Here is a 17,711-nt window from a genome sequence, read left to right on the forward strand (position 1 = left end):
TGCAAAACAAGGTATATACCTCAATCAAAAAATACTTCATTGCTTAAAAAAAAAAGATAACTATCATCTGACAACGCAGGGTTGCCACAAACTTTCAATCTGTAAAAAATGCAGTATGGGCAAGTACAAGAAAGCAAAGCATAGTCAGACAAGGTCTGCCCATAAGATAAAAATGGCAAGTTGCTATAAATATTCTAAACACTCTGAATATGTATAGTTATCTTTGTGGATTAATAACAAATAGTTCAGCACTCAAGCATGCACTGAGTAGCACTAGGCTGTGCGTGCGCAGTCGCTTCAGTCATGAAGAATTGGTTCTTTGCGACCCCATGACTATTGCCCACCAGGCTCCTGTGTCCATGGGATTGTCCAGGCAAGAACACTGGAGTGGGCTGCCATTTCCCTTCCAGGGAATCTTCATGACCCAGGGCTTGAACCGGCATCTTTTACGTCTCCTGCATTGCTGCTGCTGCTAAGTCGCCCCAGTCATGTCTGACTCTACGTGACCCCATAGACAGCAGCCCACCAGGCTCCCCCGTCTCTGGGATTCTCCAGGCAAGAACACTGGAGTGGGTTGCCATTTCCTTCTCCAATGCATGAAAGTGAAAAGTGAAAGTGAAGTCGCTCAGTCGTGTCCGACCCTCAGCGACCCCATGGACTGCAGCCCACCAGGCTCCTCCGTCCATGGGATTCTCCAGGCAAGAGTACTGGAGTGGGGTGCCATTGCTTCTCCGGAGCTACTAGGCTAGAGGCCTCTAATTCTAATTACCATTGAGCAGTGGTGTTTGTAACTCCTAAGTCAAAGCTTGGGAGTAAAAAGAAGATATGTATCAACTCTTACTATTAAAAAAATTTTTTTTTATTAAGCTGCACAGTAAGGTAGTATCTGGTTATTTTTGGATGCTAAAGTTATAGGTTCTTAGTTTTTGTTGTTGTTTTCATGTTCTTCCAGTGAAAATATTACTTTTTAAAAATAAAATCCTAAATAGTATTTTAAAGTTTTTACTAGGAAAACACCAATATCATCATTAAATGATCAGCCAATTAAACAACCCTTTTGTAATCATTTTTACAAGTCCTCCTGAACACCAAGGATGTGCAACAGCATGCTGGTTTCATGTGATGAGAGAACAGAGGTATCTTTTTCATAGGGACTGCCCTGGTGGCTTCGGAGAAGGCAATGGCACCCCCTCTCCAGTACTCCTGCCTGGAAAATCCCATGGACAGAGGAGCCTGGTAGGCAGCAGTCCATGGGTCACTAGGAGTCGGACACAACTGAAGTAACTTAGCAGCAGCAGCAGCCCTGGTGGCTCAGCATTAAATAATCTGCCTGCCAATGCAGGAGACTCAGGTTCAATCCCTGGGCTGGGAAGAACTCCTGGAGAAGGAAACGGCAATCCACTCCAGTATTTTTGTCTGGGAAATCCCATGGACAGAGGAGCCTGATGGGCTGCAGGCCATGGGCTTGCAAAAGAGTCAGACATGACTTAACGAGTAAACAACAACAATCTTTTTCATATGAGTGTAGCTTCTGGTACAATGAGGTCTTTTATGTAATCACTATATACCCTTATGCATATTTATAGGTCTTACTTGCCAACTTAAGATTGAGATTTAGAAATAGTGATTTCCTTTTGCTGGGATCATGAATAATTTTTTTCAGTGATTCTCAGTCCTGGCTTAGTCTCCCAATCCCAGAATCATGGGGGCTGGGCTCGGCACAGCTTTAACAAGTCCCCAGGTGACTGCAACATGCAGGTAGGGTTAAAACCCACTGGTTCATTCAAATGACAACTCTTTGGGTCACCCTTCTCAGTAGCTCAGCTGGGAGAGAATCCACCTATAATGCAGGAGACCATGGTTCGATTTCTGGGTCAGGAAGATCTGCTAGAGAAGGGACGGGCTACCCACTCTGGTATTCTTGGACTTCCCTGGTGGCTCAGCTGGTAAAGAATCCATCCGCAATGCAGGAAACCTGGGTTTGATCCCTGGGTTGGGAAGATCCCCAGGAGAAAGGAAAGGCTACCCACTCCATTATTCTGGCCTGGAGAATTCCAGGGTCGCAAAGAGTCGGACACGACTGAGGGACTTTCACAATCTACCAGAGTTACCAAGCACACATCCTGCCTCCTCCACGTGCAGGTCTGACCTGGGCAAGTCTTCCCTCACCACCCAGGACTCTGCTGGATGTGTGATCCCCATCTGTAAAGTGGGGCATAATGGTAGCCCTGTCTCCACAGGATGCTGTGAAGACTGGCCCGGCAGAGAATAAGCGTTCTACAAATCGCAGCTCTTCTTCCTGGTGGAAAGGGTTGACTTGAGAGAGGAGGAAGACCTAGAAACAGCTCATCCCACAAACTTCACCGGTTGACCTTAACTCTTCCTAAGTGTGAAGATGAGTATTTTTTTGTTTAATTTTTGACTGCACCGCGCAGCATATGGGATCTCAGTTCTCCAACCAGGGATCGAATCCATGCCCCCTGTAGTGGAAGCCCAGAGTCTTAACTACTGGACCACCAGGGACATGTTGAAGATGGGTATTTCTCACCATTTTAAAAAAATCTGAATTATTATTTCATGGTATAATAACACATGTGCGTGCTTCAGTTGCTCAGTCGTGTCCAACTCTGTGACCCCATGGATGTAGCCCTCCAGGCTCCTCTGTCCATGGAATTCTCCAGGCAAGAATACTAGAGTGGGTTGCCATTTCCTCCTCCAGGGAATGTTCCCAACCCAGGGATAGAACACCAGTCTCCTGTCTCCTACACTGGCAGGCAGATCCTTTACACTGTACCACCTGGGAAGCCCTGAAGGTATATCTTTATATGGGAATTAACCACTCACAGAAGAAAAGTAAAATCAGATTTACAACTAACTTTAAGGTCCCAAGAAAAACGTTTGAAAGTACTTCTTCCCAGGAAGAAGGTACTTTCCATAATGTCAAGGGTCAGCAGACTATGACTTTTATGATCATGCTCAAAGGGAATCACTGGCTGACCCTGAGGGGCCTTCTACATTCATACCATATTCGATCAGTCGCAGGAGGTGGAATGTTCACTGCCAAGGTTCCTCTACATTCTTGTACTTCTACAGTTAGCAGTAGGGGTGTATTGGAGACTTCTTCAATCTTCTTTTTAATGAATTCTGTCTCTGTTGCTTTTTGGAAATACTTTGACTTGGTAATTTTATCAACAAACCTCATGATCTTGCTTGTTCGATGACCTCCAACATACCTTTAAATGAGAGAGACAGGCAAGTGTTAGTGTTGACTTTCTTCCTTCATAAACAGAAACTTGGCTCTCTGTTCACCTGATTTTAGACCAGAGTTTCTCAACAGCAGCACCACTGACACTGTGGACTGGGCAATTCTTTGCTGTGGACGCTCCTCCGTACGAAATGTTTAGCGGCATCCTTGACCTTGGCCGCCCTGATGTCAACAGCACATCATCTCCCAGCAGTTAAGACAATAAAGTGTCTCTGGACATTGATAAATGTCCCCTAGGAGGAACAAAATAACCCCTAGGTGAGAACTACTAGTTCAGATGAGGTGTAGACCTCAGATGGGGCCCAGTTTTGATGATGGAGAGTCAGGCCAAGTTCCCACAGTGCATGCAGGGAATGCATCTCACCTGCTTTCCTTAATGACCTTCAAATACTGAGTACAAATCTCGTGTCCTCTTAGAAAAAAATCTCATTGTCTCTATATAGCAAATAAGACATTAGGCTGCATTAAGAGGGCCACAGAACACAGTAAAACATCTGCCTTTCAGATAGGGTCACACTAACTTTGAGCAGCAATTACTTGTCAAAGAGTTTTAGGAGCATCTAAAGAGAATAGCTACATCAAGGTGATGTGCCAGCAGGCCAGGAAAGTAAGTTTCTGTATCAGGCCACATCTACCTATGACTGCCCTAAGAAGAGAGAATATTTGTTTCTTAAAATCATCCGCAGATCTAGAGTTCAGGAATAGTATATGTATGTGTGTAGGAAAAAGCCATCACTCTAAAAGGTCAGGTGGCGAGTTAAGTAGTGCACACAAACTCTACAGCCAACTCCTCAAACATCTAGATTCTTTTTATCTTCTGTAGGATTTCAAACAGAACAGGTTGATGTTTTCTTAAAAATGCTTCTGAATCACTTGGTTTCTTTATCATTTCAGTTTCTTTGCTCACTGTAAATATTTAAAAGATCCTTACAGAGAGGCAGCCTAAGCACTTGGATCATTCCACAGTCCAAGTAACAGGCAAAAGGAACCCCCCAAATTAAGTTCATGATCCAAAAGGCCATCTAAGTGATCCACGTTTCCAAAATTTCCCAAAGAAATCATTAGAATGTCTCAACTTTGTAGGAACTATTAACAGATCACTGGAGGCACGTGACCCGTAAGAAGGGAAGTAATGCTCCCCACCGACACTAGGGGGAGGTGTTGCGCAATTTATGGTCCTCGTGTTAAACATCCCTTCCATTCTCGTATTCTTTACTCCAATGGCCTGAGAAAACCATTTTGGTCTGGACTCTTAATAAGGGGAAATTATTTGGGTGTTTTTGATTTGGGGTCTGGAATTTTAAGCCACTGGCTTTGAATTATTAATGCAAAAACCATTCACTCAAAGTGGAGGAGGAAGATCAAAGAGGGAAAAGGCGATGCAAAACTCACGCCCAACTTGCAGCCGTGACCCCCCGGGAGACCCCAGAAGCTGGATCCACTCACCCCTCAGCTCCTGGGAGGAGCGGTTTGTCTCCGGCACTGGGCTCTGGTGCATCGTCTTCGTCGGAGGAGCCAGCACTGGAGGACTCCTCGTCGCTGTCGGCCAGACAGAAGGCCCTGGGCCTGCAACTGATCAGGGCAGAGTCACCAGGCTGCCCGCCCAGCGCAGGCTCTGCTTAGGAAGCGCACGCGCTCCACTGCCACCATGGCTATGGTGGTAGCACTCCCCGCCCCCCCCTCACCCAGACAGAAGAGGCCTAATCCCAGAATCCTCGGATGGGCCTGGTCCCCCGGGAGACCCTTCAGCGCCCAGTCCCGGGCAGAACGGCCGCGGACTTGCGCCAGGAGGGTTGGATTCTGCGCATGCGTCAGAAAGACAGGCGGTCAGAGTGTGATGCGGTCCACACAAAATGCAGTGATCTCATCCACACAAAATGCAGTGATCTCGTCAACAGTGCAGAGCAGCCAATGGGAGGTGAGTGGAAAGAATGAAGATTGCACGGGTGACGGACAGCTCATGTTAGTGACGTGACCAACTAATGGATGACGGGGTTGTTCAGGTAAGTCCTCCAACACTGGCTGAGTTAAAAAAAATTGTGCTTTCTGGCTTAGGCATCTCCAAGTTAGTTTTGGCTCCAGACTTCTTCCTTGTGAAATTACATACCCCCACTCCCGCCCCAGCTCCTGAAGGTCACAGAAAAAGCCAGCAACCAGGGGTACAAATCTCAAGGGATTCCAGGAGGCAACTGACATGGGAAGCCAGGAACCTTTCAGGAGAAGTACTAGTTTAAAACTTCTTTTTAAATGAATAAAAAGCTTCATCAGAGAGCAATGTTCCTCATGAATCTTTCCAGGGTAGGTTCTCAGTTTCCAGAGGCCTGGAGGGTCTGTATCACCAGCAGTGGCGAGTGATCAAGGCTCCCCACTGAGGGCACTGGAGGGCTCCCGGCTGAGCTCTGGCCCCACAAAAGGCAGCTCCCTCCCTGAAGGGAGGCTTTACTTCGGAGAGGCAGAGAGACAGAAGGCAGGGCCCATCTCAGGCTCAGAGACTTGATGGGGACAAAATGAACAAGGGACAGAACTATCTCTGAACATTGTTACGCCATCAACGGTCACTAAGCAGAGGGTCGGTCTTATGATTTTGAGAAGAACAAAATCACCAGGACAGGGGAAGGCATCCCAGCTTAGGTGCCGTCTCCTGCATTCGAAACCCTCTGGGGTTTTCTCAGATGCTGGCCTCGGCCACCAGAAGCCTGTACGGGTGCTCATCTTCTGACCAGCAAGGGCCAAGGGCACCCAAGGGTAGCACACCTGCCAGTGCGGCCTTGAAGGCCCAGCTGAGGTCCCAGCATGGCAGGAGGGCTCTGAAATCTCCGCCCTGAAACAGGAGCCCGGCTGTAAGAGGACCTACCTGGCAGGACACCCGGATCCTCCTCAACCCTGCTCTGAAACATTAGAGCCCACGCTCTAGCCAACGGGCTTGAGTGTGGTGTTGAGAAGAAACTCCCTCTGCAGACACAAAGGCCTCTTGTCCCTGGCCTCGGGGACAGCACCTGACTCTTCCTCCTTCCATCAGAGGCCTGGCCAGTCCAGGAAATGCTCAAGTGTCCCCGCTGGTCACAAAACCATCTCAGCCCTTTCAAGGGTTGGGCGGCCCTCACAGAGCTCTTCTTTTATATAAAAGGCAAAACAGGATTCCTAAGAAAGCTTACACGGGGACTTGGGATGAAGAAAGTCAGGGAAGTAAATCCCCAAAGATCATGTGACCTTTCTCAGAAACCTAGCTTACTTCTTAGGAACATGACGGTGCCCTCTGGTTCAGACAGCATGCTGCCAGGTAAGGAATCTACACAGCACCAAAGGCTGCCTCGGTATCTTGGACCGCAGTGAAACCTGCAGAGCCACTGGCCCCTCCTGTCCCCACTGGTATTTGTCATCTGGCAGCCTCCTGACCTGAGGCAGAAGATGCCAAAGGCTGAGCACTGCAGTGAGCTCTCGGGTTCCTGAATTAACCCTCCGCAAGACAGAGAACAGGACAAATTTTGTGGCTTGAAGTTAATAATTTAGACAATGCCTTATCAGTTAAAATAGATCAGATGACATGAAATTCTGATTGTGGCTAAATGGTACCTCTCCTTTCTGCCCAGGGAGCTATATTATGCAGCACCAACAATAATTAAAAGTGGGGCTAAATGTCTGGCTGATTCAAGTTTATAACTGAATATGCATTTTGTGATCTCAGACTTATGATGAATTTCAGAGAAAGACACCCTGCACATTCTTATATATAAGGTGTGCTAGTACATGATAAGCCTATTTTTTAAAACACACCTTGGGATTCCAGATGAGAGTCATATCCCTTCTAAGAGTTACCTTAAAGGGCTGATTCCAGTTTCGCTGCCCCTGCTAAAAATCTTTTTGGAAATGTGCTTGGAGTTGGACACGTAGGAAAAGTGAATTATTTTATCACGGATACTCTGTCTTGAACCAAACATTTCTTAGCCTCATAATCACTGGCACCTCTGAGTGATGCCTGGCAATTACTCAAATATCTGATTCATCTAGAAAAAGTAGGATGATTTGCTGTCACTCAGAGTACCTAAAAGAAGGTCACAGACACTAGAGGCAGTTCTACAAAGGAGCTCCAAAGAATGCTTCAAGTGAAGGGTGCATAATTAAACAGCCCAGTGAGGCGACTGCTTGGCGGGAACCACACTCTTAAGAGTGTTCGTTTCTTTAACAGAAATCAGGCCCATACGTCTGCTACAGATACACGTCCATGTACACCCCCAGTTAGACTGAGTCACAGCGTGGATGACAAGGACGGGGTTCCCAGGACATCAGGGCCTCGGGGCAGGGTAGAGGACTTGGGTACACTGAGCAGCCTAATATGGAGGTCGGGGAGCCCCGCTACGGGACTCGCACACCAGCCCAGGCTGCCGTGGTAGAGCACGGACAGGCCGTGTACCTCACAGCAAATGCCGGCCCCAACGTTCATTTAAAGAGCAGCCAACGTGCAGAACATTCCCCCTTCCTGACTCACTTAGGTCCCCTTCAGGCAATTCCTAAAGTTCCGACGCCCAGCTCACCACCTGAATTCCATTTTGAGCGTCTTAGGGCCCAAGGTTACCATAACTACCGTACACAACCAGAAGACTATTGGGGAAATGAAAAGACTAAAGGAAAAATGTCTGCAAGTACAAAGTGAACCCACATTTCAAAGGGACAGGCCTTCACTAGAGTGAAGAAACACAGACTTCTCACCACCAGCCTTGGGGGTGACGTGAGAACAGGAACAGACTTTCTACGGCAAGTAGGGCTTCCTGAGGGCTGAGCAGCATCTCCTCGGGGACTTCCCAGGGCACAGTCATTTGCATGCTTGAAGGGGGTCAGACAAAAGCAGTGAGACCAAGCAGAGGCCCTGCCAGAGCAGGACGATAGGGGACAAGCCCCCGGCCGGAAGTGAGCCTTGGACTGGCAGCCACGAGATAAAGGGAGGAAAGGGCTGCTGCTGGCCCACTCTTCACACTCGGGGCTCTAGGAGGGGCTTCCTGAAGGAAACCAAGGATCATGTACCAGCCACAGGTGCAGGGACTCCACCTCTCCTCTGGTACTCAGCCTTAGGGCGATTGCTCAGCTCGTGACTGAGAAGTGATGCGAGAATCACTTCTGGGATTAGGCTCTTAGGTACGGATGAGCTTTCCAGAGGCTCTCAGAGCTCCCAGATATTGTGAGCCAAGTGGTGTGTGTGTAGGCATCTTTCTGGGGCAAGGATCCAGAACTCTCAGATTCCCAACTGGGTCCTTTTTGCAAAAAAAAAAAAAAAGGGGTTAAGGGTTCATTTTTCCAGGCCTTTTTCTCCCAAGGTCAAGTGCTTTGGAATTATATTTGTCTTTGCTTTTAAAATTAAATGACAGCCAATTACACATCAACATAAAAGTTAACACCCTCACAGGAAGGCAAAACATACCAGACTCTACTGGGAAAAAATGGTACTTTAGATATATATTAAACATTAAATATAATACATTATATTCTTAAAGCAGAGGATATTTTTCATGCAGTCTAGAGAAGCACTGCTTGTTCAGAAACATGTCCATCCTCTGATCAGCCGAGTTTTATGAACTTGAAATTGCTCCAGGAGAGCCGCATGAACAACAGTGGACGTGGGAGGCCTCAGCGGCAAGGATCTCAGGGACCCGGCCATGATGGGGCCCCACCTGCCCACAAGACCCCCTTCTTTCTAGTGGAGCCCCAGCAGCTTTGGGCAGCTCGGGGCTGTTTCCAGAAAGGGCTCCCTGCACGAATGCTTCTGATTTAAGTCTTCTCTGTCTCGCTCCTGGTTAGTTAGAGCTCATTTTCAAGACCGCTTCTGCCTGTGGTGCTTGGTTTTACTGGCAGCTGTCTTTGCAGTTCTGCTGTCCTGGGGCTGGCCTGATGGTGCTCAGTGGGGCATGGCACTGGGGAGGGGTAGCTGGGGACAGAAGCTGGGTTTGACTCGAGGCCTGGATCAGAACCCCGGCGATCCCAATCAAGGAAAGCCTCTTAAGCGCTCCTGATCTCAATCCTCTCAGGTCTACAAACGGGGCCTTTATGTCAGGGGATGTGATGAAAGGACAAGCTTCCTTGTGGTGTCACATGGGTCCACACGAGGCTCAGCACTGATGGGGGGATGAAATGCTACACGGAGGGCCGATCAATAGCACTCACCGGAAAACACAATCCACAGATTGCCGAATCCAAACACATTTTAACAAACAGTAGAAAGGTGAAAGGAAAACAGCACAGATACAGGTTAGATTGCATACAGCAGGTGAGATTCTCCAGTAATTAAAATATAAACATTTTCATTAAATCTCCTGGACACATCAGATCGTCTCAGTCGAAGAATGTTCTGGAATGTATGACCCAACTCCCCCCATCTATTGTGTGTCTACCACAAGTGTGAATTACAAGCATCAGGGCAGCAGCATAACAAAGCAAACACCTAAGAAGAGCCTGTGTCTTATGTCTGTATTCAGATGCTGGGAGGATGGCTCCATCATTTTACTACTCATTCCATGCAAACAGGTTAAAGATGTGAGATGCAGACTCTAATCAGCATTTTTCAGTCTGATAACAATAATATAATTTAAATTTGTCATCTGAAGCAGTCATGTTTAAGGTGTGTGGGAATGTAAAAGGTCCCAGCTTATTCAGTCTAGGCATCTAAGGGGAAAAAAATCAACTTCATCAATCGGCTCAAAAATTGGGAATATTTACAAAGTCAGACAACTCCGCAGCAGATGCAGTATCTTCTACTAAGAAAGGCATTTACTAAGAAAATCAATGGTGTATTATTTAGGGAAAATACATTTCAAAACACTTTAGAAGCACCCTCTTGGCTGCAAAGTCAATCATCTAATTATAAATAATTCTGACACTGTGATTAAAGCAGATAGACCCCTGAAGGACCTCAGCCTGACCCACATATTGCTATTTGTGGCTGTAAGTTGGAGAAGGATCTTTCTGGATGGTGATTCTTTTCACAGAGCATTTTACTGTGCAGCCTGCCCTGCTGATCTGAATCAGGGATGCTTCCTGGGTAATCAGTACTGTGCAGTCCCGAGGCTGGTGGCCGACAGCACTGAGCAGAGGTGGGGATTCATGGTCTGTCTGCAGGGGATGAAACCAGGAAACATTCCCTGAAATCCTCTGTGGCCAGGAAATGCTTCCATGGAAGCTCACTCAACCTTGGGTCTGCTGCTAAGTCACTTCAGTCGTGTCCGACTCTGTGCGACCCCATAGACGGCAGCCCACCAGGCTCCCCTGTCCCTGGGATTCTCCAGGCAAGAACACTGGAGTGGGTTGCCATTTCCTTCTCCAATGCATGAAAGGGAAACGTGAAAGTGAAGTCGCTCAGTCGTGTCCGACTCTGTGCGACCCCATGGACTTCAGCCCACCAGGCTCCTCTGTCCATGGGATTCTCCAGGCAAGAGTACTGGAGTGGGTGGCCATTGCCTTCTCCAACCTTGGGTCTACTACACAACAAAGCTGCTTCTCAAGGGCTGGAGGGAGAAGGAGGTTCCCCGGGGTTGGGTTAGTAAATTCATATAGCCCCTTACCCTTCTTTGCCAATTTCTCCAACCTTCAGGGCTTCAACAAGAGGCTCTTTACCTAGTTTGGTCAAATTCATTTTGGTCTCGAGAGTCATCAGAAAGGACCCGTTGTAGGACATTTCCAAATCGATCCAGAGTCCTGGAACAAGGGTTAGAAAAAAAGGTTTCTTTCCCCCAGAAAAACATGACTATGAATAACAGTATCAAAAGTTATATTTTAAAGTATCTAAGTAGGTATCACATTGCAAGTCTATATATACTGCCTGTACTACCAAGGCATGTGAGAGGAGACTGTGAAACAAGAAGTTTCTAGAAATAGTTCAAGCATCTGGAAAATTGCCAGCATTTCAACACCCATTACAATGATCAGAGTGACCTCAGCACCCGTTGTTAGAGATGGAAGAGTCTGGCCCTCTGGGTTCTTCTTACACTTAGTAAGAAACACAACCCCCAGGAGGAGACGGCTTGTCTCAGGACAAAGGCGGGACGACGTCTGCTGATTCTCAGTGGGTTAGAGGCAGAGGAGAGGTGCAGAGACTTCACAGCAGGTTGGGCTCTTTAAAGACACAAGTGAGAACCACTGTCTGTCTTGAAATTCTCCCTTCTTAGGGTGGGGGTGGGGAGGGGCACAGAAAATGGTTCAGGTTTAGCTTGGTATGATAAGGATGGTGACAAGACCTTTTACAACCCTTTTCTTTCTGGAAACTGTGTAGTAATGGCAGCAAAAGTATTTATGTTCCAGCCCCAGGATTAACCAGATAAAGCTGGGTAACCACTTTGTACACCTTTGCTTTAAAACTGGTCATGTTGATGACAACATATCTTAGAGGCTTTTGGCTTTGTGGAATTTCACTGGGAAGGCCCATCAGAAGTGGCCATTGACCAGATGTCTAAAATGCAAACAGAGGTCATCTCATGACCTTCTACCCAGGGTCCTAGAATTCAGCAGGCAGGACAGACCACACTGTGATTTTGACACTCCAAGCGCCACAGCACCTCATGGACTTCCCGTCAAAATGTGGTCCTTCAAGTGGGTGTTTAGATGTTAATAAACTTATAAGATAAATATCTGAAAGGAAGCAGGAAATTAATTGAAAATCATGTTCACACACAGCCGCATTTTCAAGTAATTACAGTAAATAACCTATTCCCTGTTTGGCCACCAAGCATTAACGGTACAACTCCTCACTAAAGGCAGAATAATTTCCATTTTGCTTTCACCAAACTCCTTTTTATTATAATTGAAGGTAATTATTTTCCATGAATGACCTGGTCTAATTGATATGCAGATCAGCTGTGAATGTCTTTGCAGCAACTCACAAAACTGCTCTATTTCTTGCTTATGTTAAACACTTAAAAATCATTAATTAGCTTTGCTTTCCAAAGGCACTGTTACTGAAAATAAGGGCACACCTGCTCTAATAAAGATATTTAGTCATTCATCACTTCCAAAAGAAAGGGGATTAGGGTAAAAGGCTTGATATTAATAGATTTTTAAGCTCAATATAAAGAGAACATCAATAAAGAAGATTTATCTTTAAAAAAAAAAGAAGTTATTTGTTTTTGTGTATCTCCAGCTTTATTTAACTTGAGAATCAATAGACTCAAACTACCTGTGTGCTGTCTGTATTCATACATGATCATTTCCTTTGAAAACCCTACTCGTAGGTTTCCAATAAATATTACTAGTTCGGATTCCTTTTGAAGGCGGTCATATTTATATACATATATATACACACACACACTTTTTTTTAGTGCTAACAAGTTTTAAAATTCCAGAGTCATACATAACTTTCCATTTGTACTTATCCTTAGCTTCCCTCTTTATTTTTTAAAATTAATTTATTTAATTAGAATACAATTGCTTAACAATGGTGTGTTAGTTTCTGCTGTACAACAACATGAGTCAGCTAAGGCTATCATATTAAAAGAACCAGAATTTTACTTGTTATAAAGTGGAAGCGTTCGCCTGTTTTTTAAATAAGGGGATATGGATAAAGGTTTGGTAAACAGCTGCGCACACCCTGCTCATCGGGACACTCCACCCAGTCACCTGTGGTCGGGCCCCTCTGAGCTGAGGCTGGAAAGAGGGGAGAAGAGTACGTGGAGCCCAGTCACATGGACCAGGGCTTGGGTTCCCCTGAAAATTTCTTGACCTCTGGGCACCAGCCTCCTCTTCTGTACCAGGGAGATGATGCTGCTTACACAGCCAGCGCCTGGTGCATCCTGGCAGGGCTCTTCCCTTTCTGTGCCATCGCCAGCCCACTTCCTTCCACGACTCTGGGCTGCAGCCTAGCTTGCTATTGTTGCTGTGGCTCTTGGGAACCAGACCAGAGGAGGCCAAGGGGCCAGAGGGAAGAGGCTGCACCAGGCAGCCAGACAGCCCTGTCTGGCTGGGAAGTGGAGGGTGGTACATGGACATCTGACCAAGCTTCTGCATAGGGGATGGAGCCTGTTTTTGTATCACTATATATGTCCCATGATGGTTGGATGGCATCACCAATTCAATAATGGACACGAACTTGGGCAAACTCCGGGAAACAGTGAGGGATAGGGAAGCCTGGTGTGCAGTAGTCCAGGGGCTCAAAAGAGTTGGACACGACTGAGCGACTGAACAAAGTATGTCCCGTGAGACCCACCCATGGGGCCCTGCTTAGTCCTCGTTCTCAGTGAAGATGCAGAGTCAAGAATGGTTTGAGAATCTTTAAATACAGATATAAAGTACAAACACTCAAATTATCCTAATATGGCATGCTTGCATTCAGATGAGGATGAGATGACTATCTGAACATTAGATGTAAAGAAAAAATATGTTTCTGTGACAATGATTCAGCAGCAAAAATCGCCCTGAAAAGCTTGGAGCACATACACCTGGAGCCAAGAGCACCTGGTTACATAAAGAGTGAGTCAGGAGTTCCCACCTTGCAGAGCTGAAGGATGAAATCAACAGTTACCAGAAAGGGACAAATGTAGCAACACTGATGTGGGGACACACGCTGTGTCCTGAGTGGCACCCTGACCCTAACGGGCTGCACACTCCTCACCTGGGTGAGCGCAGGAACAGTTTCTTCTGGGCTCTTGACAAAGATTAAGACTTCCTTGTGAGGCATTTCATTTAAAATGCGGCTTCCAGACTCCCTTGGTGGTACTGTGGATAAGAATCCCCCTGCCAGTGCAGGGGACACAGGTTTGATCCCTGTACCATATGCCGCAGAGCAATCAGCCGGTGCCTTAGAGCCGGGGAACCGCAAGTACTGAGCCCACACTCCCCAGAACCTGTGCCCCCCAACAAGAGAAGCCTGTGCACCGAGACTCAAGTAGCCCCCGCTTGCCGCAACTAGAGAGAAAACCCATTTGCAGCAATGAAGACCCAGCACAGCCAAAAAAAGTAAATAATAACAATAAATAAATAATTTTAAAAATTCTGCTTAGTATAACCACCTGGTCTTGGTAGCTCTCAAGGACAAAAACCAGAAGTTAAGGAGCAGGACAATTTTTTAAGTCTTTTAAACAGGAGTAAGGTGGGTTTCCCCTTGGCTCAGTAGTAAAGAATCCAGCTGCAGTGCAGGAGACACAGGAGCAGTGGGTTCGATCCCTGGGTGGGGAAGATCCCCTGGAGGAGGGGCATGGCAACCCACTCCAGTATTTTTGCCTGGAGAATCCCATGGTCAGAGGAGCCTGGAGGGCTACAGTCTGTGAGGTTGCACAGGGTCAGACACGACTGAGCACAGCACAGGGCAGTCATCCTGAAAGGCTCTCCGGAAAGGGTGTGAACACAAAGGGTCTTGTCTTAGTCTCTCAGGCTGTGGAACAAAATACCACAAACTGCGTGGCTGAAAAAACAGATACTTATTTGGCACGGTTTTGGAGGCTGGAAGACCAAGATCAAGGTGCCAGCCGATCCAGTCCTCGTGAGGGCTCTCTTCCTGGTTTGCAGACAGCCACCTTCACCTGTGTCCTCCTGCGGCCAACAGCGAGTTAGCTCTCTGGTCTCTTCTCCGGGGGCACTAATCCCATCGTGACGTCATCTAAACCCAATCACCCCAAAGGCCCTGTCTCTACCATCTCATTGCAGGTAGGGCCTCAACAGATGGATCTGGGAGGGACCCAAACATTCAGTCCATGAGGTCTCTACCACATGAGGGGTCTTCATGTTGCAAGGCCGTCCAGTGGTGAAGGGTGGCACCTGATTACCAGCAAGTCCCCGTCCGCCTTTCACTGGCGACAGGGGAAGCACAACTGACACTGAACGTGACAAACTTCAGTCGGGCTTCACACAAGGGCCTGAAGAGCGCAGAAGGCTCTTTTTTGTTTCTCTTCAACTGCGTAAGGGAAGGATCACCTTCCACCACCACTGTTATCCAGAGGGAGACTGCAGCAAAAGTCACTACTCACTTTTATGCGGCAAAAGTGCGTAGTAGTGTAACTCCACCCCAAAGTGTTTATTGAGTTCTTTTTTTCTCTTTTAACATAGCTGCTGTCTTTTTTTCCCTCCTGGCCGCATTGGGTCTTAGCCGCGGCACTTGGGATCTTTGCCACGTCATGCGGGATCTTTCTTGTTGCAGTTCACGGGCTCTCTAGTTGTGACACTGTTGCTCAGTAGTTGCAGGGCACAGGCTTAGCTGTTCCACGGCATGTAGGATCTTAGTTCCCCGATCAGGGATCAAACCCACGTCCCCTGCATTGCAAGGTGGATTCTTAATCACTGGACCACCAGGAAAGTCCTGTTTATTGAGTTCTTGACACAAGCCATCAGACCTCAAGACTTTGAGCTAAACCCCTATCCTCAGGAAGTTGATGCCTGAAGAATAACAACAGCCTGGGCCGTGGGGAGCAGAGCAGACTGAGATGCCACCACAGGTAGAACACGTACCCTGGTGCCTGTCACCCGAGACAAGCAGAACAGAGCTTCTTCCGCCTTCTCCCTGGTGGTTCATTTAATAGATTCTACTAGGGCTTCCCTGGTGGCTCAGTGGTAAAGAATCTGTCTGTTAGGCAGGAGATGGGCTCAATCCCTGGGTCGGAAGATCCCCTGGAGAAGCACGTGACAACCCACTGCAATATTCTTGCCTGGAGAATCCCATGGACAGAGGAACCTGGCAGGCTACAGTCCATGGAGTTGCAAAGAGTCGGACACACTAAGGTGACTGAGCAGAAAGGCATTAGGACTAAGAAGCAGTCTTACCATGCTGGCAAAAATCCAGTACTTTCACTCAGCAATTCACTGCTGTGTTTACTATTAAAATAACCAAGGGGCCTCAGTCTCACCGGAGCAGGTTTAAGGGGCAGGGGCAGCTCAGGAGGCAAGACGCTCTGCAAGCCTTGCTCACTGAGCCTAGCTCATGTTACCTGCTCCTCCACTTCCCTCTACCTGTAACCATGGCTGAAAGCCTGAAAGCCAACATCTGGCATCCAAAGAACAAAAGCTCTCAGAATGGAAGATGTAGTCACATGTTATCAAGAACGGATGTTTGAGTTATTCAGCTCTTAACAAGCACATCGGTGACTGTTCTGTTCCTGGCAAACAGACCGGTGCCATGTTGCTCCCTCAGATACCGCAGGAAACTAGTATTGTTCCTCGTACTTGGGTGTGTCCTTTAGGGCAGATGTCGTCTTTGGTTCTTTTGACCTGTAACTGTTCTTGGAATGGCTCCGCCTTTCAATGTCGACACAGTCCCAAATCAGAGTCTCTCCTCCCCACCTCACCCAAGACCTGCAAATGGGTACATTTTTCTCCTTTCTGCAGAAAATATATTTTTTCTTTCTGCAACACCATCTGGCCAGACAGTGTATGTGCCATTCTTGTGCTGAGCCACAGTCTGGCCTTGTCACTGTGGTTAGCCCTGGGCAGCTGCTCTCTTGATGAGGGTGTAGCCGACGGAACGGGAAGCTCACAGACTGACTCTGGTTGCACTCAGCTCACAGCACTAATAAAGGCACCAGGCACCATAAACCAAGGTCCAGAAGACAGTGTAGATGGTGGACCTGCCAGTCACGACTATGGGCATCTCTGGAGACAGACCAGCCTCCATTCCTGTGGGACACGGTCATCTTTCCAGAGAATCCGAGCTCTTTAGTGGAAACCTGGGTTGCTGGTTGGGTATCTTGAAACAGGGAAAACCAGTATCACATGGCACTCTTTCCATCCACTCAGTGACCATCTGCAGACTTAACTCCACGTCGCAAACATCCTGAAGACTAAATGAATTAATCTGAACCTGAGGGGGTCATAGTCCATGTCCCTGGTTCATCCTGACACTGCTGATGCCCCCGCAGGCACTGCTCTAAGACCTCTGGTTCCAGGTGTGGAAGATAAAAGCCTGGCCGACAGCCGAGGGTCCCCACTGCACCCCTTTGGGAAGATTTTACTGATCAGGCTTTGCAGCAGCGAACACCAGCAGCTTCCTGTGCATCACCTGTGCTGAGGGTAATGCAAAGCGTTTCATCCCCACCATGACCAACAAAGGAGACGCTCCTGCCCTCAGCACTCTGTGGATGAGGAAACCGAGGTGCTGGGTGCTCAGTAACCTCCTGAGGCCTCGCTGTGGGATCACAAAGGAGCAGGGCCCGAAGGCAGGTGGCCTGGCCCAGAGCCGGCGCGCACACGAACCTCTGGCCTGGAAGCTGTGGAGCAGGATGAAGGCGAGGCTGCTGAGTGGCCTCTGCACGTCACCCCCTCTCTGAGCTTTGGCATCTAAACAGCGCGGGGTCCTGCTAGGGAACCTCCAATTGCCTCTCAAGTCTAAACAGTCGATCTAACCAATTCTTTAAGGGCTGGAAAAAGAAGCTACACATTTTCAATGAATTTTTTTAGTTTAAACTTTTTACTTTCTTCTGGGGTACAGCCAATTAACAATGCTGTGATAGCTTCAGGTGAACAGCTGCGAAGGGACTCAGTCATACAT

General features: G+C 47.5%; 1 protein-coding gene across 3 annotated transcripts in view; it reads right to left on the reverse strand.

Moving 5' to 3' along the window:
* TEX2 (testis expressed 2) overlaps window positions 1-17,711 on the reverse strand; it is a 114,307-nt gene that overhangs the window by 4,162 nt on the left and 92,434 nt on the right. For 2 of the 3 annotated variants that reach the window (XM_059877966.1, NM_001101970.2), the window contains 3 exon segments: window positions 10,813-10,945; window positions 4,712-4,837; window positions 3,024-3,233 (listed from right to left, as the gene is read on the reverse strand). In XM_059877966.1, the coding sequence (XP_059733949.1) occupies window positions 3,024-3,233; window positions 4,712-4,837; window positions 10,813-10,945 (469 nt within the window). 3 annotated transcript variants of the gene reach the window in all.

This window comes from Bos taurus, chromosome 19 (genome assembly GCF_002263795.3).
Source record: "Bos taurus isolate L1 Dominette 01449 registration number 42190680 breed Hereford chromosome 19, ARS-UCD2.0, whole genome shotgun sequence".
Taxonomy (NCBI): domain Eukaryota; kingdom Metazoa; phylum Chordata; class Mammalia; order Artiodactyla; family Bovidae; genus Bos; species Bos taurus.